Genomic DNA, 23,434 nt, shown 5'->3' on the forward strand with positions numbered 1-23,434 from the left:
GATACAGTGATAATAAATAGGTCTTTTTAGTAAATTTATGCTTAACTATCCAGCAACATGGTAATGGTTATGTGGCCCTTAAGTTTTTACAGATTGATTTTATTGTTAAATTTCACTTTCTCTTTTTTAAGTACTTTTTTGGATAACTGTTAATAGCTACTTAGTTGATTATTAAGTAAAGTTAAAAGAAGCTTAAAAAATAAGAATCTTTTGGCCGGGTGCAGTGGCTCATGCCTGTAATCCCAGCACTTTGGGAGGCCGAGGCGGGTGGATCACCTGAGGTCAAGAGTTCGAGACCAGCCTGTCCAACATGGTGAAAACCCATCTCTACTAAAAATACAAAAATTAGCCAAGCGTAGTGGAGGGTGCCTGTAATCCCAGCTGCTCGAGAGGCTGAGGTAGGAGAATTGCTTGAACCCAGGAGACGGAGTTTACAGCGAGCTGACATGGTGCCGCCACTGCACTCCAGCCTGGGCGACAGAGTGAGACTCTGTCTCAAAAAAAATCTTTTGTGTGTGTATACATATCCTTTCTCTTTTTTATTCAAGTGATAGCCCAATATACACACTGTTCTTCACTTGGCTTTTTTCTTTTTCTTACTATAACTTGGATTTGTTGCATAAAAATACTTCATAAATCTTTTTAATAGTTGTAGGGTATTTCACTTTTTAATGTACCATAATTTCTGTAGTTACTGTTGGTGGACATTTAGGTTATTTTCAATCTTTTGCTATTATAAATGTTTCAGTTAATATCTTTGTATGTCTTTGTGTACACGTGCAGATATATTTATGGGGGATATAAATTTTTAGAAATGGCATTACTGGGTTGAAGGTTCTAAACAGTTTTAATTTTGATAGATTTAGTCAAATTACCTTTCAAAGAGATTATACTCTCCCAAAGAGATTATACCAGTTAACCTCTTTGTCAACGATGTTTGAGACTGAATCTCGACCTGCATCTTGATGATACACAGTACATTATCAAAACTGTTGATATCTGCCGCTCCAGTAGGTAAAATGTTATTTCATTGCTTTAATTTGCATTCTAATAACTATGAAGGTGACTGAGCATCTCATGTTTGTAAAAGCCTAAATGTAGATTTTCATTTTTATCTTTAGAAGACGCCAAAAGACTCATGTACCCATGTTACAGGTGTGGACTGCGGATAAACCACATCCACAAGAAGAGGTAAATTGATTTCAATCTCTTGTGATACAAGCTCAGTCAGCTCTTGAATAGATTCTTATCTCTGTAAGATACTCAGACCATTCCATTTTACCCCTTGGCTATGTTTCTGCATTTCATGATAGCTCCTTTTCATAGCTCTAGGTGTACGGTAGATTTTTAATAGATGATAGAATGTAATTGAAATATTCCCTTGTTCTTTGGGATGCCAGCTATTACAGAGTTGACGTATATTTATGTAAATGCTCAATTTGAAAAATGTAAAAACAAACAGTTCCAAACAGACTTTATAAGTAAAATAAAAACAAAAACTTAGCACCTTTTTTTGTACCGTCTTACAAGTTAGCTTACTTTTGTATCCTGTATTTTAAAGGGTAGTGATATTTTTATTTTGTCTAGTCAAAATGTTAATTATATTAATGATTAAAAATTAATCTGTCTTTAGTATTTAGATTGCCTGTGGGCCCAGATTCAGAAATTGAAAAAGGATCGCTGGCAGGAACGGCACATCCTAAGACCTTATCTTGCCTTTGACAGCATCCTGTGTGAAGCACTGCAGCACAATCTGCCTCCTTTTACACCACCTCCTCACACTGAAGATTCGGTGTACCCAATGCCAAGGGTCATCTTCAGAATGTTTGATTACACAGATGATCCCGAGGTAGGTGACCGACTAAAAGTCCTAGATACGACCTGTGTTGCATTGTGCTTGTGGGTTAATCCCGCTCGAATTATGCCTGTGGTGTGTTTTAATTTTGAGTTGTTTTTTGTCTAAGAAGGTCAATAGCAATGAAGTTAACTTTTTAATTCAGTGAATGATACCACCTCATTATGCAAGAAATTACATTTGGCATGTGTAAATAGATTAGAGAGACATGCACAGTTTGCAGGCTAAGAGTGTGGGTTTTGGGTTTTGAGAGCTACATTGGGTTGTGTTTTAATCTTGGTTTAGCCAAATATTAGCTGTGTGAATTTGGGAAAGTTTACCTCCCTGTGCTTTCGTTTTCTGAAGGTAATAATAATAGTATATATATCATGTTATGAGGATTAAATTATTATTAACATGTAAAATGCATAGAACAAGAACAGTGTCTGTGACATGATGAATGCTCAGTCATTCTGGCCATTTTTGTTTCTTTTTTTTTCTTCTTTTCGAAATGGGGTCTCACTCTGTTGCCCAGGCTGGAGGGCAAAGGTGAGATCTAAGCTCACTGCAACCTCTGCGTCCTGTGCTCAAGTGATCCTCCCACTTCAGCCTCCTGAGTAGCTGGGACCACAGGCATGTGTCACCTAGCCTGGCAAATTTTTTGTATGGTTGGGGTTTCACCATGTTGCCCTGGCTGGTCTCAAACTCCTGGGCTCAAGCAATTCGCCCACCTCATTTTCCCAAAGTGCTGGGCTTACAGGCATGAGCCACTGCACTTGGCCATAATTATACTTAATAAGGTTATTTCTCAAGAAAAGCACCTAGTTTTAGATATGGTCCCTCTTTCTTTAGGCAACACAGCCTGTCTTGTGATTATTCGTATTGTATAATTATTTGAAAACAAATATTTAAAGTATTTTTAATTAAAAAATTCCAAAGATTAGTCTAAGCTGACTTTATCGTTTTTAATATACATATTCTTTATTTCAAAGTCAAGTTTCCTGGCAGCCATTGTACTATTAGAATTGTATATTGTACAATTAAGAAAACTTACAATTTTCATTGTGGGTGCTATCCTGTGTATTGTAAGATGCTCAGTGGTATCCCTGACCTCTACCATCTAAATGCCAATAGTCTCCCTGCCTCAGTTTTGACAACCAAAAATATCTCCAGAGAGTGCAATAGGTCCCCATGAGGGCAAAATTACCCCCAGTTGAAAACTATTGCCATAAAAATTAATATTACCACCTAAAGTCAAATTTGAGTTTCTTTCTCCTATTGTCTCTTTTCTGTCCTGTGGTAAAGTGCTTATGACCAGTAGGAATTTAGTATATATGTAATCTATTTCGGAATAAAAATTAGTCAGTTACATATACAAAATTATCAGCTGCCCTCTTTGCTATATTCCATAAGTAACCAAATACTTTAGTCAAAATTTTGTAGTGATCTACTTAGATATATTTAACTGAAAATCTGGTTTACATTTAAGACTGCTTATGTTTGTGATCAGATATTTTGTGTGTGTGTGTGCAAGGGAAACTAGAATGGGACCTCAAAATTTTTTTCTCCTGTATTTATATTTAATTGGTATCACCTCTGTAAGGTGCATGTCCATCCCTTGCTAGAAGAGTATAAATATATAAAATACTTGTTACTCTCAAAACGAACAGGATTTTGTTTTTGTTCTGGCCTTTTACAAGTTGTTTATTAAAAAACATTAGAAATTGTAAAAAAAAAAAAAAAAAAAAGATTAAAATCATCCAAAAGTCATTATTAAAGGTCTATTTTGTGTTTTTTGAACCTGTTTGCTGTGAATATACTTAAGAATGAAATAATGCCATGTAGGGAATATGTTTTAAGCTTAGATGATATATTATGGGTATCTTTCAATTCATGCATGATTTTTTATGGGTATGTGGTATTTGAATAGAATTTTCTGTCTCCATAGTTACTAATGGAAATAATTCACTCTCTTGGTTTAAAAAATAAACTCTGTAAGGCTTGTATTATCCAAAGTTATTTAGTTTCGTATAATAATTGGTGTGTAAAGTAGGCAGTGGTTGTATGGTTAGGTATGAGATGTAGTAGAAGAAACACTACAGCTGATACTCTGGGATATAAGTGAACATGGCAATGGAATTTACTGAAATACAGAGCTTTAACACTTCAGAACTTTTATCCCTACCACCCAGTATAGTGCCTGGAACATAATAGTCTCTCCAGTATTTGTTGAATAAGTGAAAGAAATCTGTGTTCTAGGCCTGTAGTGTACACATTTGGTTTTCTTTCCAGGGTCCTGTCATGCCAGGGAGTCATTCAGTGGAAAGATTTGTAATAGAAGAGAATCTTCACTGCATCATTAAGTCCCACTGGAAGGAAAGGAAGACTTGGTAAGATTCTTTCCATAGTACTCTTAGAAGGGAGAGAAAGCAGCAATTTTGATGATTCAGTAAGAGCAAAATGTGTGTTGAGAGTGTAAGAAAATTTTATCCTCCTGACTCCCTGTCTCGCTAAAATCAATTTCTAAAAACACTTGCATTACTTTCTTGAGGCTCTTCACCCTTATATAGTACTTTTCAAGGTGCTTTATAGTAATATGCCTATGATGCCAGTCTTTTTGGTGTGGATATTTAGCATATGCTATGGAGAGCTTGAGTGGCAAGTTATTTTGGGTTTGGATATGAGTGATTTTGCTCTGTTTTCAAAACACCCAAACTTTGGAGGTTTTTTTTTTAATAAAATTTTCTTAAACTTTGGAAAGTTTGGTTTAGATTTTAAAGTGGAAATGAGTATAGTATTTTGAGAGTGATCTACTCTATTAAAACTTCTTTAGGTTAGTACATCTGAATATGCTTCCTTAGTATTATTACCTAGACTCCTCTTGATCTTTCAAGAAATTTTGGATGCATTAAAGATTTTCCTTGTGGTAGACAGAATAATTTATGCCATAGTTAAATGAAGTAACTGAAATCTAGGACATTTCAAAGAAGATTTTTCTCTGCTTATATCTAAACACATTGCTTTTGAAACTGCTTATTTGACTTTTCATGTGTCTTCGTATACTTATTAAACTTAAATTACACTTTTTATAGTGCTGCACAGTTAGTGAGCTATCCAGGGAAGAACAAGATCCCCTTGAACTACCACATAGTTGAGGTATGCATTCCATGTGGAGCGTGTTTCTGAATTTCAGAATCTTTCTGTTGCCTTTAAAGTATAATCTACTCTTGACTTATTTATTTATTTATTTATTGCTACTTGTCTGGCATTCAAAATTAACAGAGAAGCGAGGAAATTGCTGTTAGTTTTGGTGCTCTATTAGCCATGTTAGGAAAGAGAAAAAAGGAGATTGAAAGCAGTAGCCAAATGGAATTTTGAGTTGCCTATAAGCTATTTATATAGTATGTCTTCATTCATGGATCGTTGTTGTGGATAATGTAAGTTACCTCTAGCTCTGTTAATACATTGTCTACTTAACAGACGTATAAGTGGCTTAAATACTTTAAAATACCATTTTAGATAAATAACGTATCTTTAGTTGTGTTTATCTGGCTTCTCAGTACTAGCATAAACTTGGTTAGTGTATTATTTCCTGTAATACCAAGTATAGATGAATCATCATTTATACTTAGAAATCTAAAGAGCCAAGCAGTTTAGAAATAGAGTAGCAACACTTTTGACTTCATATTAACTCATACAAAAGGTTGATGTTAGTATACAGTTGAATACATTATAGAGATGTATATCAAAAAAAAAGTGTTCATTTGACATGTGAGTCAAACTGTTAACTGCATTTTTTTTTTTTTTGAGACGGGGTCTCGCTCTGTTGCCCAGGCTGGAGTGCAGTGGTGTGATCTTGGCTCACTGCAGCCTCTGCTGCCTGGATTCAAGCGATTCTTCTGCCTCAGCCTCCCGAGTAGCTGGGACTACAGGTGCACACCACCACGCCCGGCTAATTTTTGTATTTTTAGTAGAGACAGGTTTCACCATATTGGCCAGGCTGGTCTTGAACTCCTGACCTTGTGATCTGCCCGCCTTGGGCTCCCAAGGTGCTGGTATTACAGGCGTGAGCCACTGTGCCCATCCCACTGCATTATTTCTTTATATTAAAGTATTCATGGACCAGGCTCAGTGGCTTATACCTATATTTCCAGCAATTTGGGGGGCTAAGGCAGGCTGATAGCTTGAGCTCAGGAGTTTGAGACCAGCCTGGGCAACATGGCAAAATCCTGTCTCCACTAAAAATACAGAAAAAAAAAAAAAAAGAGCTAGCTATGGTGGCATGCACCTGTAGTCCCAGCTACTTGGGAGGTTGATGTGGGAGGATCACTTGAGCCTAGGAGGTCAAGGTCAAGGCTGCAGTGAGCTGAAATTGTGCCTCTGCACTCCAGCCTGGGCGACAGAGCGAGACTCCGTCTCAAAAAAAAAAAAAAAAAAAAAAAAAGTAATTCCATTTTCATTATGAATGCCATGGAGTTAGAGCTCAGATTTAGAATGTTAAGGTCTTTCTAATAGAAGTGCAAAGATAGCAGTTGGATTGAATTATGACTCCTGATACTTTTGTAGGTGATCTTTGCAGAGCTGTTTCAACTTCCAGCACCCCCTCACATTGATGTGATGTACACAACACTCCTCATTGAACTGTGCAAACTTCAACCTGGCTCTCTACCCCAAGTTGTATCCTTTCCTTTGTTTTTAAACTTAATCTCTTTGGCCGGGTCTTAAAAGATTATTAAATATTTCTGCTTTTGGGTTTAAATTTTGTAGGTAAAAAATGTGGCTTTTGAAGTGTGTTATGTGTGTGTGTATTACATGTATGTATTTTTATGTCTGTAAATACATATGTACCTATAAATATGTAGATACATGCTTCACTGTTTGGGTCAGAAAGTTCAAAAATAGACAACAATGAAATTTGTTGCCTAGATTGACTTTTCCTCTCACAAAAGATTTCTCTGAAGCATGTGATGCTTGCTGTTTGATACAGCATTTTTCCCACAGTAGAACTACTTTCAGAGTTGGAATTAATCTTCTCAGACCCTGCCACTGATTTATTAGCTAGGTTTCTATGATATTCTAAATCCTTTGTTGTCATTCAGCAATGTTCCAAGGAGTGGATTCCATCTCAAAAAACCACTGTCTTTGCTCATCCATTGAAAGCAGCTTTTTATTTTTTAAAGTTTTATTATGGGATTGCAGCAATTAATAATAATGGAAAAGCTTGCTTTATTGTAAGAATTACCAGTATGTGACATAGACATGAAGCAAGCATATGCCATTGGAAAAATGGTGCCAGTAGACTTGCTTGTTGCAGGGTTGCCACAAACCTTGTTTGTTTAAAAAAAAAAAAAATGCAATTTCTGCTAAGCACAATGAAACAATGTATGCCTGTGCGTATGGAGGAGCATGGGGAAATTTGGGATCCGGTGAAAATATTATCTTGATTTCACGAGTGTGTAGAGGTCAGATTAATTATACATCACTGATATTTCAAAGCTGTAAAAAAAAAAATCAAAAACAAGATCGATTGTATGAAAAGATGTTCAACATTATTAATCATTATAAAGACTTGAAATGTTTTATTTCTATTCTTGTCTATTACAACTTATTTGGGGTAAAAGTGGAGAATAGATTTCCTTATCCTAAATTCACAGCTTGCACAGGCAACTGAAATGCTATACATGCGTTTGGACACAATGAACACTACCTGTGTAGACAGGTACAGTAATTGCTTTACTGCTGAGCTGAGTTAGCAGCTTTTACTTCCTGTACTTCATAAAGGAATTTGATCAAGACATTTTTAAGAATTTCCATGTTTAGTTTTTTTTCTTGCCTCCCAAAATAACCTTTGTACAATAACCAGACTCATACTTGTTTAATGTAACATTACGTTTTTTGATGTCCATGCTATGGTTTTCTTTAATTTCATTCTCTAGTCAGGTATCAAAGACTATACTTTGGCTCTGCCATTTATAAAATGTTCTATCTGCAATTTCTTTTTTTTATTTGAGATAGGGTCTTGCTCTGTCAGTCACCCAGGCTGGAGTGCAGTGGGATGAGCATAACTCATTATAACCTTGAACTTGTGGGCTCAAGCAATCCGCCTGCCTTAGCCTCCATCCTTGGTAGCTGGGATTACAGGCATGAGCCACTGTACCTGGCCTACAATTTCATCTTTTTTTCTCTTCAGTTTCATCATCGTTTATATGAGGAAAATAACACGTACCTTGGAAGTTGTGAGAATTAAATAATAAACACGTTAGGTGCCCACACAAAACAGATACTAGAATTGTATCTGTCATTGACCTAAAAAGGATAAAGACAGTTTGCAGAAGATACAGCTGCATGTAGGGGAATATGCTTTTCATTAACTCTGTAAAATCGGGTTTTATCTGTTTGAAGGCTTATATAAGTTTCTGTTCTAAATCCCAGCCATTCTTCCTTTTTCTCTCCCCACCACCACTTGTCTACATAGGTTTATCAATTGGTTTTCTCATCATCTGAGTAACTTCCAGTTCCGTTGGAGCTGGGAAGATTGGTAAGTGATGGTGTGTTTTATCCTACTTTTCTGTAGTCAAAAAACTGCTAATTTTTAAAACTGCAACATAAAAGTGACTGAAATATTTAATTTCTTGGAAACTATTTGTAGTTAAGTACAAATAGTTACAAGTGCAATTGTAACTTAAAACTTGTAAGTTGTTATAAATTCACAGATAATTATAGTACAAATGAGTGTAAGTGCAGATGATACATAAGAATTGATAAAACTACATTTCCTCCTTAGGTCAGATTGTCTTAGTCAAGATCCTGAAAGTCCCAAACCAAAGTTTGTAAGAGAAGTTCTAGAAAAATGTATGAGGTAAGTTTTTTGTGTCTTCTCCTTTGTTTAGGTCTTTTAACTTCTTTGGGAGGATTTCTTTCTCTTCTCTGCACTTGTAATATGTGTTCAGAATATTGGATTCAAAATCTACTTACTCATCTTCCATCCCATTTTTAATCAAGATTTAGGCTAAAAAAATTAGGCAACCATGCCATACAGATCCCATGTGAATTTAAGCTGGTAAGTTCTTTTAAAGATGTTACAGGCTGGGCGCAGTGGCTCACCCCTCTAATCCAGCACTTTGGGAGGCCAAGGCAGGTGGATCGCATGATGTCGGAGTTCAGACCAGCATGGCCAACATGAGGAAACCCTGTCTCTACTAAAAATATAAAAATTAGGCGTGGTGGCACACACCTGTAATCCCAGCTACTTGGGAGGCTGAGGCAGGAGAGTCGCTTGAGCCAAGATTGCGCCTTTGCACTGCAGCCTGGCCGACAGAGTGATACTCTCATCTCAAAAAAATAAAATAAAAAAAAAAGGATGTTATATATGAAATGAATTCAGATTTATAGAAAAGTTGGCACAACAGTACCAAGAATTCTGTATCCTGTTCACGTAGATTCCGTAGCTATTAACATTTTATCATGTTTGCTCTCATGCTCACTCCCTTTTCCTCTCTCTCTAGAGACCCGTTATGTTGGTTTTCCTTTGAGAATCAGCTGCATACCCAGCTGATGTAACAGCCCATTATCCTTTAATGTTCCATTACATATCTTCCCAAAACAAAACCACTCTCCTACCTAGCAAGCATACAGCCTTGTAGATCAGGAAATTAGCTCTGGTACAATCCTACCACAGAATTCACAGGTGCTGCTGAAATTTTGCCAGCCATCCCAACGTCTGTATTTCCTGTCTAGTCTATAATTTTTTTTTTTTTTTTTTTGGAGACAGAGTCTCACTCTGTCACCCAGGCTGGAGTGCAGTGGCGCGCGATCTCCACTCACTGCAAGCTCCGCCTCCCATGTTCACGCCATTCTCCTGCCTCAGCCTCCCAAGTAGCTGGGACTAAAGGCGCCCGCCACCATGCCTGGTTAATTTTTTGTAGTTTTAGTAGAGATGGAGTTTCACTGTGTTAGCCGGGATGGTCTCAATCTCCTGACCTCGTGATCCACCCGCCCGAGCCTCCCAAAGTGCTGGGATTACAGGTGTGAGCCACTGCGCCCGGCCTGGTCTGGAATCTTATCCAGGTATATGTGTAGTGTTGAGTTGTCATTCTCTCAGATTCCTTCAGTCTTGAACACTTATTATTTTTCTCTCTTTGTGTTTATACCAGTTTGAAAGAGTCTAGACCTTACTTGGATTGCTCTGATATTTCTCATGAGCAAATTGAGGTCTTAAATTGTTAATGCTCTTGGTGTGTCACATCTAGAGGCACATGATTCCCACCCCTGGTGATGTTAATCTTGATCCACCTGGTCATGTCAATATCTGCCAGCTTTCTCTACCTTAACCTCACCATTTTTCTCTTTAGTAGAATTGATCAGTATTTTGTGGGAGATATTTTGAAGTTTTACTCTTACTCTGTTCTTCATCAGATCTCCATCCTGCTTTTAGCAGCTACCAGTAAGATGGTTGCCAAGTGATGATTTTCTCATTCCATTATTTTTTCTGCATTTATTAATGGGCCTTCTGTAAGAGCTGTCCTTTCTCCCCCATTTATTTATTCCTTTATTTATATATCAGTGGGGACTAATTAATTTATATTTCATTCGCTGGGTTATAAACTATGAGGATCATTTATTTTGATGCCCAAATTGTCCCTGATATGTACATGAGGAGTCCCGGTAAGCTCTCTCTGTTTTTTGTTTGTTTTTGTCTTTGTTTTTAATGTCCCCCGCCATTCATTGAGCATTTCCTTATTTTCTAGAACAACATGTTTAGGATCATCTTGCGTATTTCTCCTAAATACCATATTCCGTTAGTAAAGGACTAATTAGTAAAGGACTAATGGAATACGGTATTTAGGAGCCAAGATCTGGGCACTTGATATGCTCATTGCCATTGGGGTGTCATTGGTTCTAAGCCTCTTGGTGGACACACATCCATCCATCCATAACTATTTTTATGTCCACCTGTGTGTATATATGCCTCAATTTCCAACTCAATACCTTATTTCTACACTTCTTCTCTACCATGGTTTGTAAATACCTTCTCAGGCAGTAAGAAACTTGGCTCCCATTATCCTCAATATTTATTTATTTGATACAATGTAGCCAGTCTCCAAAGTGTACGGACTGTCATCTTCACCACACCCCATCATCACCCCACATCCTTGGCCACCAGGCTCATGAGCTCACTCACCCATACCTCAGTTGCAAGCCAGTAAGTTCCGCAGTATGCCTGAGATTTGGTGTGCTGCCTTAGACAAAAACTCAAAGGATTTTTTTTCCTTTCACTCTTGGTTGTCAGCTGAGTTCAAGTTGTTGGAGATTGTGACTTTCTAGGTAAGTTGGGTGTTACCAAAGAATGGGACTGATAAAAGATATTTTCTGAGGCTGTTATTTGTATTGTAGGTTGTCTTACCATCAGCGTATATTAGATATTGTTCCTCCTACCTTCTCAGCTCTATGTCCTGCAAACCCAACCTGCATTTACAAGTATGGAGATGAAAGTAGCAGTAAGTAATGAAACAAATCCCTCTGTCTTTAAAAGGTACCAGTTCAAATATATTTAAATTAGTTGTTTAAAGTGGAGAAATTGAACTTTTTCTTTTCTTGGGGTTTATATTTCCTGTATTCGAAGGGTAGTCTAGCATTAGCCACTGTTTTATTTGCCCTGTCATCATTTTGAGGATTTGGTTGTGATAAAATTAATTACTACTGGCTTATCTTTTCTTTCTCTTTTGAATGTGTTAAGTATAGCAAGATGAATTTATAGTTAGATCTTACTAAACTGCAAATGCGTTTTTGTCATGGTGATGGAGATTACTTGAATTAATTATCTTTTTCAGGTGTGGTATTGAGAACATAGATGTACATATTCTGTGGCAGTATGCCTTTAAAAGTAAATTCTTAATTATTATTTTCTTACCTTTTGGTCACATAATCTCTGAAATTGCACCATAAATCAGGGAGTGTAATTTGATGTGCCATTTTGCCCTTTGCACAGTATTTACACTTAATGTAGGTAGAGTATTATACATTGTTGATCACTGGTGGAGTTAGGTGTGGAGTTTTTTCCAACTTATCCTTTGCAGATTACACTTAACACAGCCCCTCCATGATCCTTCCATTTCATGTTGTGTAGAGGTTCTTTGCATCTCACAACTATCTGCTGTTCCTTGCTTTTCATACCATACGCCTGTTTCTCCACCTCTGTCTGTGATTGTACCTGTTTCCTTTGAAATAAACTGTGTTGGTCCTGGTACATTTCCTATTTAATTATGTCAACTCTGAAAAATAGATATGATTATCAAAACTACAATGAGGAAATGGCTTCCAAGAGGTCAAACTAGAATGAGATTGCTTCTGAGTGGTGGAGCCCAAATTCAGGCGTAGGTGCACTGCTGAGTGGCCATGCTCTTAGCCACTGTGCTTTTTGGCAGATCAAAGGTTCATGCAGCACTTAGAAGTGCCAGGTTTTGAGTTTTGTCTTGTACTCGTTCCGAGAATGATAAAGTACAGTCTTTGCTGTCAGAAAGCTCAGACTTTTGTTGAAGATTAAGCTTTCTTTTTCCCCATAGGAATAACTCAGCCTAACATTTCAAGGCCTTCATAACCATTGTTCCTACTTTGTTATTTTTCACTTCTCCCGACATGGGCCTCTACTTCTCCCAGGTCCATGTCCTTTTTTATTTTTTCCATACTGTTTGTTCTTGGCTTTGCTATTACCCTAGTCTGGAAAGTCCTTTCTAGCTCCACTTGCTTTTCTCCTCCTAGATTCTAGCCCAAGCTCAATAGCTGTAAATACTTTTTAACCTTTAGTAAGCTAGTTTTGTATTGCTCCCTAGCTGTGTCTAATGTGAATATCTTGGTTCTCCAGCTGGAATGTAGACTGGTGACAGGGGATTCTGTTTTTCTTCGCCTTCTTTCTTTTAGAGAAAAAGCTCACAGCAGGTGTAATATGACCATCCTCACGTGACTGTTGTAATTTACTTCATTCATTCCAGTAACTCGTACTCTATGACAGGATTGCCTTTTTTGTTACCTCTTTGTCTACCTTACATTAAAAGCAGATTTCTTGTTGCTCTGGTGATGCCTTACGGTGTATATTAGCACAAATTTTTATAATAAGGACTTAACTGATACCAATAGTAAATACAAGGAGTCCTGTCACATGAGCATCTGACTTACATAGATTCAAGCTTGTGGATTCAGCAAAAAAAGAAAAGTACAAAAACAAAAACCTCTCTAATCTTGGCAGCCATTACCTTGTTGAGGCTGAGACTTCGTTTCCATGGTCCCAAGGAAAGAAAGAGGAAATGGGTGTTGGCAAAATGAAAGAGAAGTACGTTGGTTCTGGGCTTTTGAGCCCGGGAGAGTTGAGGGCATTAAAAGACAGTTTAACTGTGTCCACTCTTCTCCTTACCATTCATCTTGAGGATGATCAGCACCTTGTACTCTAAATTTTACTTAGCTAAGTGTCCTTAAGGAATTGTTGAAATGAGAATTGTCCCTTTTTAGGTGAAAAACCATTAACCTATTAGAAAAAGCTTCCACATGTGGTACTTTTATACAGATTAAATATTGACCTTGGGATAAAGAGCATCCTATTTTGAAAGGAAGAATTTAAAAAATTTTTTCTCAGTTATTTAACTATTCGTTAGAATAGTCTTGAAACCTGATCTGTCATTCCCCTTACCCCCAATTCTGTGTTTAGATTCTCTTCCTGGACATTCTGTTGCCCTCTGTTTAGCAGTTGCCTTTAAAAGTAAGGCAACCAATGATGAAATCTTCAGCATTCTGAAAGATGTACCAAATCCCAACCAGGATGATGATGACGGTAAGTGGAATTCAGTATTTCTTGAGTGGAACTATGTATAGGCCAAGTTAAAGCATAAACATAACTCTGGCAACATGATGCGCTTAAAGCAGTATATCTGTATCTGTTTGACCTGTTCAGACTGTTAGTTGTTCTTAGCATCCCAGGTGTTTTCCCCTTATATAAAAAGAGATCCTAACATTTCTGTGATAATACCTTCCTTAAGAATATAAACTTCATCGTAAATACAAAGTGAAATATGTTACCATTCAAGGATTTTTAACCCCTGCTTTCACCATAGCTTCCTGAATAGAAAGACTTGGTGTATTATAAAGTTCGACATTTTCTCCAAGTCAAGCTATTAGAATAATAATGCTTAACATTTACTCAGTTATATACCATGTAATTCCAACCAGAATCCTAGGGGTTTTTCTGGGCAAGAGTGGGAAAATTGACAAAATAATTTATACAGTTGCCTTAATCAATAAATGGATATGTACATAGAAAAACTACTTCATCAAAATAAGATATTAGTGACCTTTGGATATTTATTACTGGGATTTTGTTTGGATATCTCTAAGAAACTTGTGTTATGATATTAAGAGAAAATGAGTTTAGAAAGCATAAGCCAAAATGATGGCATTAAATTTAGACATTGTCAGACATCTTAAGATAAAAGCTTAAGTGTTAAGGGTTTGCTGGGTTTTTTTGTTTTTTGGGGGGTTTTTTGGTATTAATATAATAGAGACTATGAATAAGGAAACCTGTGTGATTTTTCTTTTTTCAAGGAATGGATGATAGAATTAAGACAGTCACATAAAACTAAGAATTAAAATTACATGTGGTTTCATATTTGCAGTGTTTGAAATCAGTGACGGTCTTTTATTGTTTATTAGAACTAAAAAACATTACACAAATATCTGTGTATAGATGTGAGCGTACCATCTATTTAGCATTTGAGGTAAGGCACCAAGGAATTGCTGTACTTACATTTTTCTATTTTACTATAAAATATTTTTCAGATGAAGGATTCAGTTTTAACCCATTGAAAATAGAAGTCTTTGTACAGACTCTGCTACACTTGGCAGCCAAATCATTCAGCCACTCCTTCAGTGCTCTTGCAAAGTATGTATGAGTACAGAGCCTTTCTTGAGGGTTTGGAACTTTGCTTCATGAACACCAGTGGTATAGTAATTTTTACCTAAGATTGTTGAATATGAAGATCTTAATAATGTATAATTGGATACAGTGGGTTTGGGTTTGTGGTAGCTAAAATCTATATCCTAAGGCTTCCATCAGTCTGTTTGTACAGTTGGCATATGTACATGGTAAGCGCTTTTTTTCATATAGACATTTAAAGTAGTGAAAAACCTAGATTTTTAGGACAGTCATATGCAGTTGGAAGTTCCCACGCTAAGTATCTTTGCAAAGCAATGTAAGAAGAAATTAGAATCAGCTACATTGTTGGGAGCCACCCAAAGGTTGACATCTAAAGACAGATATTTTTAACTTGTTAGACAGGGTCCAAAGGAAGAAAGAGCACATAGATTTTCCTCCAACCAAGCAGAGAAACTGAACATCTCACCCCATCTCTGCCTCCAAGGCTTTATGTTACTTGCAGGGTTCCCACAGAAGATGCAGTTTGAATATTCCACCATGTTTGAAGACAGTTCCTTAGTCCTTACCTATTCTTATAAACTGTAGCCCTGGGCTAACGGTAGTATATTGTAAATGTCTTGAGATTTTGTGACAGCTTCCTTAAAAACTATGAATCTCTAATCACACTTTTTGCATCCTTAATGGTTAATACTTACAGTTATTTTGCATTTGCATATTGCATTATAAATTGAGTAACATTGAAAAGGCTTTGAAAACACTGAAATGTTTAACGAATAAGTATATATGATATTTTTTTCCCACCATTATCAAAAGGTTTCATGAAGTCTTCAAAACCCTAGCTGAAAGTGATGAAGGGAAGTTACATGTGCTAAGAGTTATGTTTGAGGTCTGGAGGAACCATCCACAGGTAAAAATTATTTAATTAGACATGTTGAAGCTCTGATTATATAGGTATAAAAATAAGGCCGTTAATTGCTACTGTTTTGTTTGTAAAACATGAAATTTGACTCTGCCTAGATAATGGTTTTTAGATCTAATTCTTTCAGTGCTATGGGAGTAATGATGTTTGATTCATTCTTGAAAGAGCAAGCATTATTGTGATTTGGTTTTGAACTGTAATATCTCAACATATTTTAAATGTTCAGCAAGAAGTTTATCTAGTCTATCCAGTTTCTAAATACAACCTCCAGATTTCTCAAACCTTGGTATATATTGTGTATTATAAAGAAACATTTAAATAAATTTCATAAAACAGTTGAGTTTTTAATGATAAAACATTGTTTTACATTTAACTTCTGAGGTTCCTCGAAATTATGTATTTTTTTGAATAGGTATTAGTAACTGAAATTTAAATTTTTTTTTTTTTTTTGGAGACAGAGTCTCACTCTGTCACCCAGGCTGGAGTACAGTGGTGTGATCTTGGCTCACTGCAACCTCTGCCTCCCGGGTTCAAGTGATTGTCCTGCCTCAGCCTCCCGAGTAGCTGGGATTACAGGCATCCACCACCACATCTGGCTAATTTTTGTATTTTTAGTAGAGATGGGGTTTCACCATGTTGGCCAGGCTGGTCTTGAACTCCTGACCTCAGGTGATCTACCCACCTCGGCCTCCCAAAGTGCTGGATTACAGGTGTGAGCCACCATGCCTGGCCAGTTTTTTCAAATTTTAACTGTTACTATTCAGAGTTTTTGTTTAGTCAACCTGTTTCTTGTAGTGCTAGAGCAAAGCAAAGGGAAGAATAAATCTTAAGACCTAATGATGGCCAGGCGCGGTGGCTCTTACCGGTAATCCCAGTGCTTTGGGAGGCTGAGGTGGGTGGATCACTTGAAGCCAGGTGTTTGAGACCAGCCTAGGCCACAGAGTGAAACCCTGTCTATACTAAAATTACAAAAATTAGCCGGGCATGGTGGTGCACACCTGTAATCTCAGCTACTCAGGAGATTGAGGCAGGAGAATTGCTTAAACCTAGGAGGTGGAGGTTGCAGTGAGCCGAGATCGTGCCCCTCCACTCCAGCCTGGGTGACAGAACAAGACTCTGTCTCCAAAAAAAAAGACCTAATGGTCAAATTGATCAATCAGTTCTACAGCCATCAAAACTAGATTTTATAGCCCTAGCCCTCCTATTTTACTTTTATGGCAGCAGTGTCGTGGCACATATACGTGTGTATGTGTGTGTGTGATTTACTTGAATAATTCTTCTCTCATTGTAGATGATTGCTGTACTAGTGGATAAGATGATTCGTACACAAATAGTTGATTGTGCTGCAGTAGCAAATTGGATCTTCTCTTCAGAACTGTCTCGTGACTTTACCAGGTAATATGAATTATTTTATGAAACTTGTGTTCTCTAAGAATTGATATATGTGTGGTCTCTTATACATAAGCTTCAAATTCTGGTCCAAACCAGGTTGATATTAATATACTGTGGTCCAGTCTGGTCGGATTGGACATGGCAAAAATTCCTAGACAGTGGAAACATACACAGCCTGCATCTCTTAGCAGGGGCTCTTAGCAGGGACTCTCTTTAAGTTGCAGCATCTCTTAGCAGGGACTCTCTTAAGTTGAATCAAGACTAAGCTAGTGAAGTAGAAATCCTGTTGAAAGATCCAGACTGTTGGGAGAGAAAACTAGCAAGAGCCAACTATGTGCAGAGTCTCAGCTAGTCCAGATGGAAATCAGGAAGTGTTCCAGCTTCTGTGGGGATGGCACCTGGAATGCACACCAGGAAGTAGGAGAAACCAAAGTCAAAGTAGATTAAATCATGGGGGTATCTGGGAAGGCTTGGTGATTACCAAGACGCCTGAGGGATGGGGGAAAAGGGGTTGTCACCACAGTCATAATCTTAGGTTTAATGCAGAAGACTCATTCTGCACTCATTCCCCCTAAAGGAAAGAGTTTTTGCTGTTTGGTTCTTATTTGTGAAGTTCACAGACTTTACAGTTGATAGGACCAGGACAGCAGGAGTTGACACAAAGCAGGAAACTAAAGCAAATTACTTGTAAAAACATAAAAATCCATCACAACCTTTAACTTTTCCACTGTATCTGTTATTGCCAGAGGACACTGATCTGAAATATACTGAATTGTTAGGGTGATAAGGTATGATCTAAGGTTGTCATACCAGCCAGGTTGGCCTTCACAAATAAAGACAACAGAAGGACATTTTCAGATTTGTAAACTCCAGAAAACTAACCACCCGAGTATGTGTTAACCGTTGTCCTGAGTGATTTACATTTTCAGTTCATTTTATCCTTACCGCATCACCATAGAGGAGGTTCCATTATTGTCCACATTTTACAGAATAGGGAAGTGTCACAGAGTGCTTTAGCCTGCCCAAAGTCACACAACTAAGCACAGAGCCAGCATTCAAACCAGGCATTCTGGAATCTGTGTAGTGCTCAGCAGCTCCATCTGTTCTTTTAACACCTAGCTCAAATATTTGTAACTCTGCAAACCTTTCCCTGACTACAGTCCACCCCCTTCAGAGTTAAAGTGCTCTGCTCTTTTGTCCTGTTTCGTAACATTCTAGACTTGGAGTTTTATGAACAGATTGTTTTATTATCTTCCACTTAAACTATTATTTGGGTCAAAATTTGTAGAAGGAAGTACAGTTGACCCTTGAACAACATCAGGGGTTAGAGACACCGACTTCCCCCCACCTACCCCACCCCCACACAGTCAAAAATCTGCATGGAACTTTTAACTGCATGGAAAATTTAACTAGTAGCCTGTTGACCAGAAGCCTTAGTGATAACGTAGTCGATTAACACATATTTGTGTTGTGTTAATATTCTGTATTCTTACAATAAATCATAAGAGAGGAAACATCATTCATGAATTGAGAGTGGATCATCATAAAGGTCTTCATCTTCATTATCTTCACATTGAGTAGGCTGAGGAAGAGGAGGCGTTGGTCTTGTTGTCTCAGGTGGAAGAAAACCCATGTGTAAATGGACCTGCACAGTTCGGACCTGTATTGTTCAAGAGCCAACTGTACTATTCTGTGGTGGGTTAGGAGACCTAGTTTATAGACACAAAAGTAGCTAAGAAGTTACTTTAAAAAAAAAAAAAAAGAAAAGAAACACTTACGCAACAAACATTTTGAAGCACCTACAAAGTGATCTTAGTATGTATTTGCTAGTAAGAAAGCTGACATATAATTATCTCATTCTTAGAGCCTATCAGTTGATACCTATTATCAACTAATGAGTTTCTTAAAGGTTCCAAGAGAATAATTGCCTGAGTGTGTGCTAAAGTGTAAATAGTGTAAAGCATGTACAATCAGTCTCAGGTTAGGTCACCATTTTGAGAAAATTTCTACACATAGTGTTTACATTTAGGAGAGGAAAAATGTATTTCCATTTTTAATGTTAGTGTCCATCATAGTTTGCCATTTCAATTCAGTGAGTATATACCTCTAGTAAGGGATGGAAATAAGAAAAATGACTACACAGTACTGCCCTCAGGGGACTCACCTGAATCTAATGGGTGTGAAGATGGATATTTGCACAATTTACAATAAAAGACCAATTCATAAGTATTGCTGGAGAAATATGACTAATTCAGCCCAGAGGACAGAAGGCTGTATCAGCTGTTAAGAATGAATAGATCATAAAGGTTGAAAGGTTTTATTTTCTATAACCATAGCTTGACATACAATAACCAAATGCCATATTTCTTTAAGATTGTTCGTTTGGGAAATCTTGCACTCTACAATTCGTAAGATGAACAAACATGTCCTGAAGATCCAGAAAGAGCTGGAAGAAGCTAAAGAGAAACTTGCTAGGCAACACAAACGGGTAAGTTTTGTGTAAACTTGTAAATAGTTAAAGAAAATATACCAGAAACTCTGGAGAGGATTCAGAGTTCATTATCGTGATGGTATTTCATTTTTTTCTGAGCCCAAATTAATGCAGAGCTGTTTGCAGAAGCAGAAGAGGAGGAGGGAGCAGGTAGTGTGTTGTGTGCTGTTACACTGCATGATGAACCAGTTCAGGAAGCCACAAACTTCACTTTCCATAGTTTACCATCTCTGGGTCAGCCTCATGTTTGCACAAGGGAAGTAGCAGAAGGGAAGAGGACACTTGTATTTCTATAGGAGTCTCTGGGGGAAGAGGGAGAAGACTATAGATACTTACACTTTCCCCATACTGTGAGGAGGAATGGGGCAGTCATTCCCAAGTTAACATAATACTTCTCGTAGTATTAATTTAGTATTTTAGCCATTTTGGAGGGAAGCCGTGAGTGACTTAACATGATACTCTTCCTTATGAAAGTATTTTCCAGTGTTACGTGTATTTATCATAGTAGAAGGTGAAAAAAAAAAAAGTTGAGTTTAGTGCCCTACAGGAACCTTTAGCAAGTTTGAGTACAAGTCTCCGTGTAGACATATATGTATTCATATATGGATATAAACACAGACCTAAAATACTGTAAGGTAAATGGTGTCATCTCATTTTGTAGATGTTATAAAGTGAGACACAGAGAAGTTAAGTAGCATAGCTAGTAGGTTGCATAGCTGGTAAATGACCAGAGCTAGGTTCTGACACAAGTTTATCAGACTCCAGAGACTTTCTCTCATGCCACACTGTTTCTAGAAATGTGCTGTCCGACACAGTAGCTACTAGCTGCATGTGACTATTTTAGTTTAGTTAAAATTAAATACAATTTAAAATTCAGTTCTTTGGTCACACAGCCATATTTCAGGTGCTCAGTAGTAACGTGTCGTTGCCGTCCTAACAGGCCGCACATATTTATATCATTGGCCCCATTGAAGAAATAGGTAGTAGTGCTCTAGAACCTTACCTTTGAGTGGTGTTAGGAAAGGAGAGTCATGTACCCACGTGTCTAGAACATAAAGCAGACCTCATAAATAGGCTGTGTTTATAGAGAGAAAAGTAAGATTCTGTGAAATCCGAGAGCAGGGTTTTGATAATTTTGCTTAAAGCGGAGAGGAGGAGATCAGTAGCTGGGGCCTTAGCAGTTAAGTATTACCTCAAAGAATTGCCAGGCTTTCTAGATTCAGTGATGCCACTTCTTGCTGAAAGTACCTTGGTGTGTAACACCTAGAGCCACGTTCTGGCTCTGCCACTTTCTGGCTGGGTGATGCTGGGAAGGTCATCTAACCTCTCAGCCTGTTCCTTTCTCTGTAAAATGGAAATAAACCATGCCTTGTTTTTCTTTTCCTTTAAAAAAAAAAAAATTCTATAAACTCTTCAGAGTGAGCTGGAGGGGGGGAATTATTAAAGCTTTACGGGAGTGTATTGAGCCCATCATTGCCAGCAGAAAGTCTTAAATGGCCCACTTTGAATTATTTTATGTCGGCTGTAGCCATTTCTAAATTATAACAAGAATGAGCAGGCTTGGCCCGTAGGACTTGCTCAGTTTTTCTATATGGCCCATTAGGAGATTAATGATGAGCAGGCCGTCTCCCTGTTGTTACTGCTCAAATGGTCAAATAGTGATAAATTGTAGCCAAGTCCCCCATGTTGTTACCAAGACAAGTGCCACTAAATTTCCCTGGTCTAGATAAGAACCCATGGTATTTCTGAGTGAGAAGACAGTGTCTCTGAACCACAACAGGACTTTGAGGTATATGTGTGTGGGTGGCAGAGTGGGGGCTACTTTCACTGTAGAATATAAGTCTTAACATTTGGCCAGACACAATAAAATGCTTCCCCTGGAGGAGATTTAACACACTAGAATCAAAATGGTATTTTCCTTTTGTTCCTTTGCCTTCTGTAGCGAAGTGATGATGATGACAGAAGCAGTGACAGGAAAGATGGGGTTCTTGAGGAACAAATAGAAAGACTTCAAGAAAAAGTGGAATCTGCTCAGAGTGAACAAAAGAATCTTTTCCTCGTCATATTTCAGGTATCTTGGCTTGGGACATTTATACATAAAAGGAAACAATACGTTTCTTTAGTTTTAGTTTTTAAAAATGTTATTTTTCATTGTAAAAGGAAATCACATTTATAGAAGAGATTAAAAATAAAAATTTAGGAAGGAAATAAAATACTCAGAGGCAACCATGTATGTTTCTGAGTTTCTCTGCTGTTTACTTAGTATTCTTGCATGAGCATTTCTCCATGCTTGAAAAAAAAATTGTGGGTTGCTTTTGTTATATATGTCTCGTTTAATCATTCCTCATTGCTGATCATTTTCCTTCCATGAACATTTTAATGCAGATTCCTGTTAACATTTCTGATTATTTCATTAGAATAGATGCCAGGAAGTAATATTACTAGGATAAGTAATTTAAGATCATTAAAGGTCTTTATGTATTGCCAGGAAGGACGTACCAACTCATGTTATTACCAGTCTGCCTTTCTAGGTTGACTTAATGAATGATAAAAGTTAGGCACACACACCACAAAGACAGGGTAGAACAAGCAATACTTTGGGGTTTCTTTGTCATGAATTTTTTTCTGAAGTGTAAGATTCTATCTCTAGTACTACCTTAACTTCTCCCTTTCCAGCGGTTTATCATGATCTTGACTGAGCACTTAGTACGATGCGAAACTGATGGGACCAGTGTATTAACACCATGGTATAAGAACTGTATAGAGAGGCTACAGCAGATCTTCCTACAGGTATGTGGGGAACTTTGATTAGATAATAAACAATACTATTCTCAGCCACAAAGATTTTTCATTAAAAAAAAATCCTTGTCAAATTTGTTAGGAGGCTATGTAGTACCTGTTAGACCCTTTAGCTCATGTCCATTTGCTGCTACCATTGCTCATCAGAATATTTAGGCTTAAACTGATTCTATACCACTTAGATTCCTAATCACATCGCAACCCCCCCCACACACCCCCGCCTCACCTTTTTTTTTTGAGATGGCGTCTCACTCTCTTGCCCAGGCTGGAGTGCAGTGACACGATCTCAGCTTACTGCAACCTCCACCTCCTAGGTTTAAGTGATTCTCCTGCCTCAGCCTCCCACATTGCTGGGATTACAGGTGCCCATCACCACTCCCGGCTAATTTTTGTATTTTTAGTAGGGACAGGGTTTCACCATGTTGGTCAGGCTAGTCTCAAACTCCTGACCTCAGGCGATCTGCCTCCACCTCCCAAAGTGCTGCTGGGATTACAGGCATGAGCCATGGTGCCCAGTCTCCTAATTACCATTTTCTGTGCTGGGGATCCTAGCTGTAATATGAAATGTAGAGGACAAAAATATCAAGAGGACAGTAATTGGATTTATAAGTCCCTAAAAATCCAAGGTTCAGGTGGTAAATTGTACACAGAATCAAGGTAAGCTCCTAAGGGTCCCTCTGCAAAAGCAAAATGCCAGCACCTATTCTCACCTAGATTTAAGTTAAAGGTATATAGGAGAGTGGAGCTAATTCATTGTGTCTTCAGACACTACTCCCCTAAATCTTCATTTGTTCATTCTAGAAGAATGATTAATGTAGAAGTCACTCTAAGTTCAGTTATTTGAGCCTCCAAATAGGGATTCCCTCTGATTTTAGTTACTGCCAGTTTTAAAAGCTTTAACAGTCTCTAGTCCTACAGGAATCTCTGAGTGTTTTCAAGGCTTATAGAGGAACACATAGAAAAAAGCGTATTTCATTTTCTGACTGTTTATCTTCCAGTTAGTCCTTGTCTGGCTGCTTTTTAAGAAGTCATAATGTATTATGCCCTGATTGGGGAGTGAGCCAGCTGAGCCTAGTCTGT

The 23,434-nt window shown here is 37.7% G+C and overlaps 1 protein-coding gene across 6 annotated transcripts in view; it reads left to right on the plus strand.

Moving 5' to 3' along the window:
* LOC105477183 (nuclear cap binding protein subunit 1) overlaps nt 1–23,434 on the plus strand; it is a 38,290-nt gene that overhangs the window by 12,522 nt on the left and 2,334 nt on the right. For 3 of the 6 annotated variants that reach the window (XM_011733566.3, XM_011733567.3, XM_071078052.1), the window contains 16 exons: nt 1,122–1,191; nt 1,634–1,849; nt 4,127–4,224; nt 4,927–4,990; nt 6,401–6,511; nt 7,489–7,553; nt 8,310–8,372; nt 8,619–8,693; nt 11,228–11,331; nt 13,533–13,655; nt 14,657–14,759; nt 15,567–15,660; nt 16,964–17,067; nt 19,438–19,552; nt 21,498–21,626; nt 22,232–22,345. In XM_011733566.3, the coding sequence (XP_011731868.1) occupies nt 1,122–1,191; nt 1,634–1,849; nt 4,127–4,224; nt 4,927–4,990; nt 6,401–6,511; nt 7,489–7,553; nt 8,310–8,372; nt 8,619–8,693; nt 11,228–11,331; nt 13,533–13,655; nt 14,657–14,759; nt 15,567–15,660; nt 16,964–17,067; nt 19,438–19,552; nt 21,498–21,626; nt 22,232–22,345 (1,648 nt within the window). The remainder of the gene's footprint in view (nt 1–1,121; nt 1,192–1,633; nt 1,850–4,126; nt 4,225–4,926; nt 4,991–6,400; nt 6,512–7,488; nt 7,554–8,309; nt 8,373–8,618; nt 8,694–11,227; nt 11,332–13,532; nt 13,656–14,656; nt 14,760–15,566; nt 15,661–16,963; nt 17,068–19,437; nt 19,553–21,497; nt 21,627–22,231; nt 22,346–23,434) is intronic. The other 3 variants (XM_024791392.2, XM_024791391.2, XM_024791394.2) reach the window with 1 other exon arrangement.

This window comes from Macaca nemestrina, chromosome 14 (genome assembly GCF_043159975.1).
Source record: "Macaca nemestrina isolate mMacNem1 chromosome 14, mMacNem.hap1, whole genome shotgun sequence".
Classification (NCBI taxonomy): domain Eukaryota; kingdom Metazoa; phylum Chordata; class Mammalia; order Primates; family Cercopithecidae; genus Macaca; species Macaca nemestrina.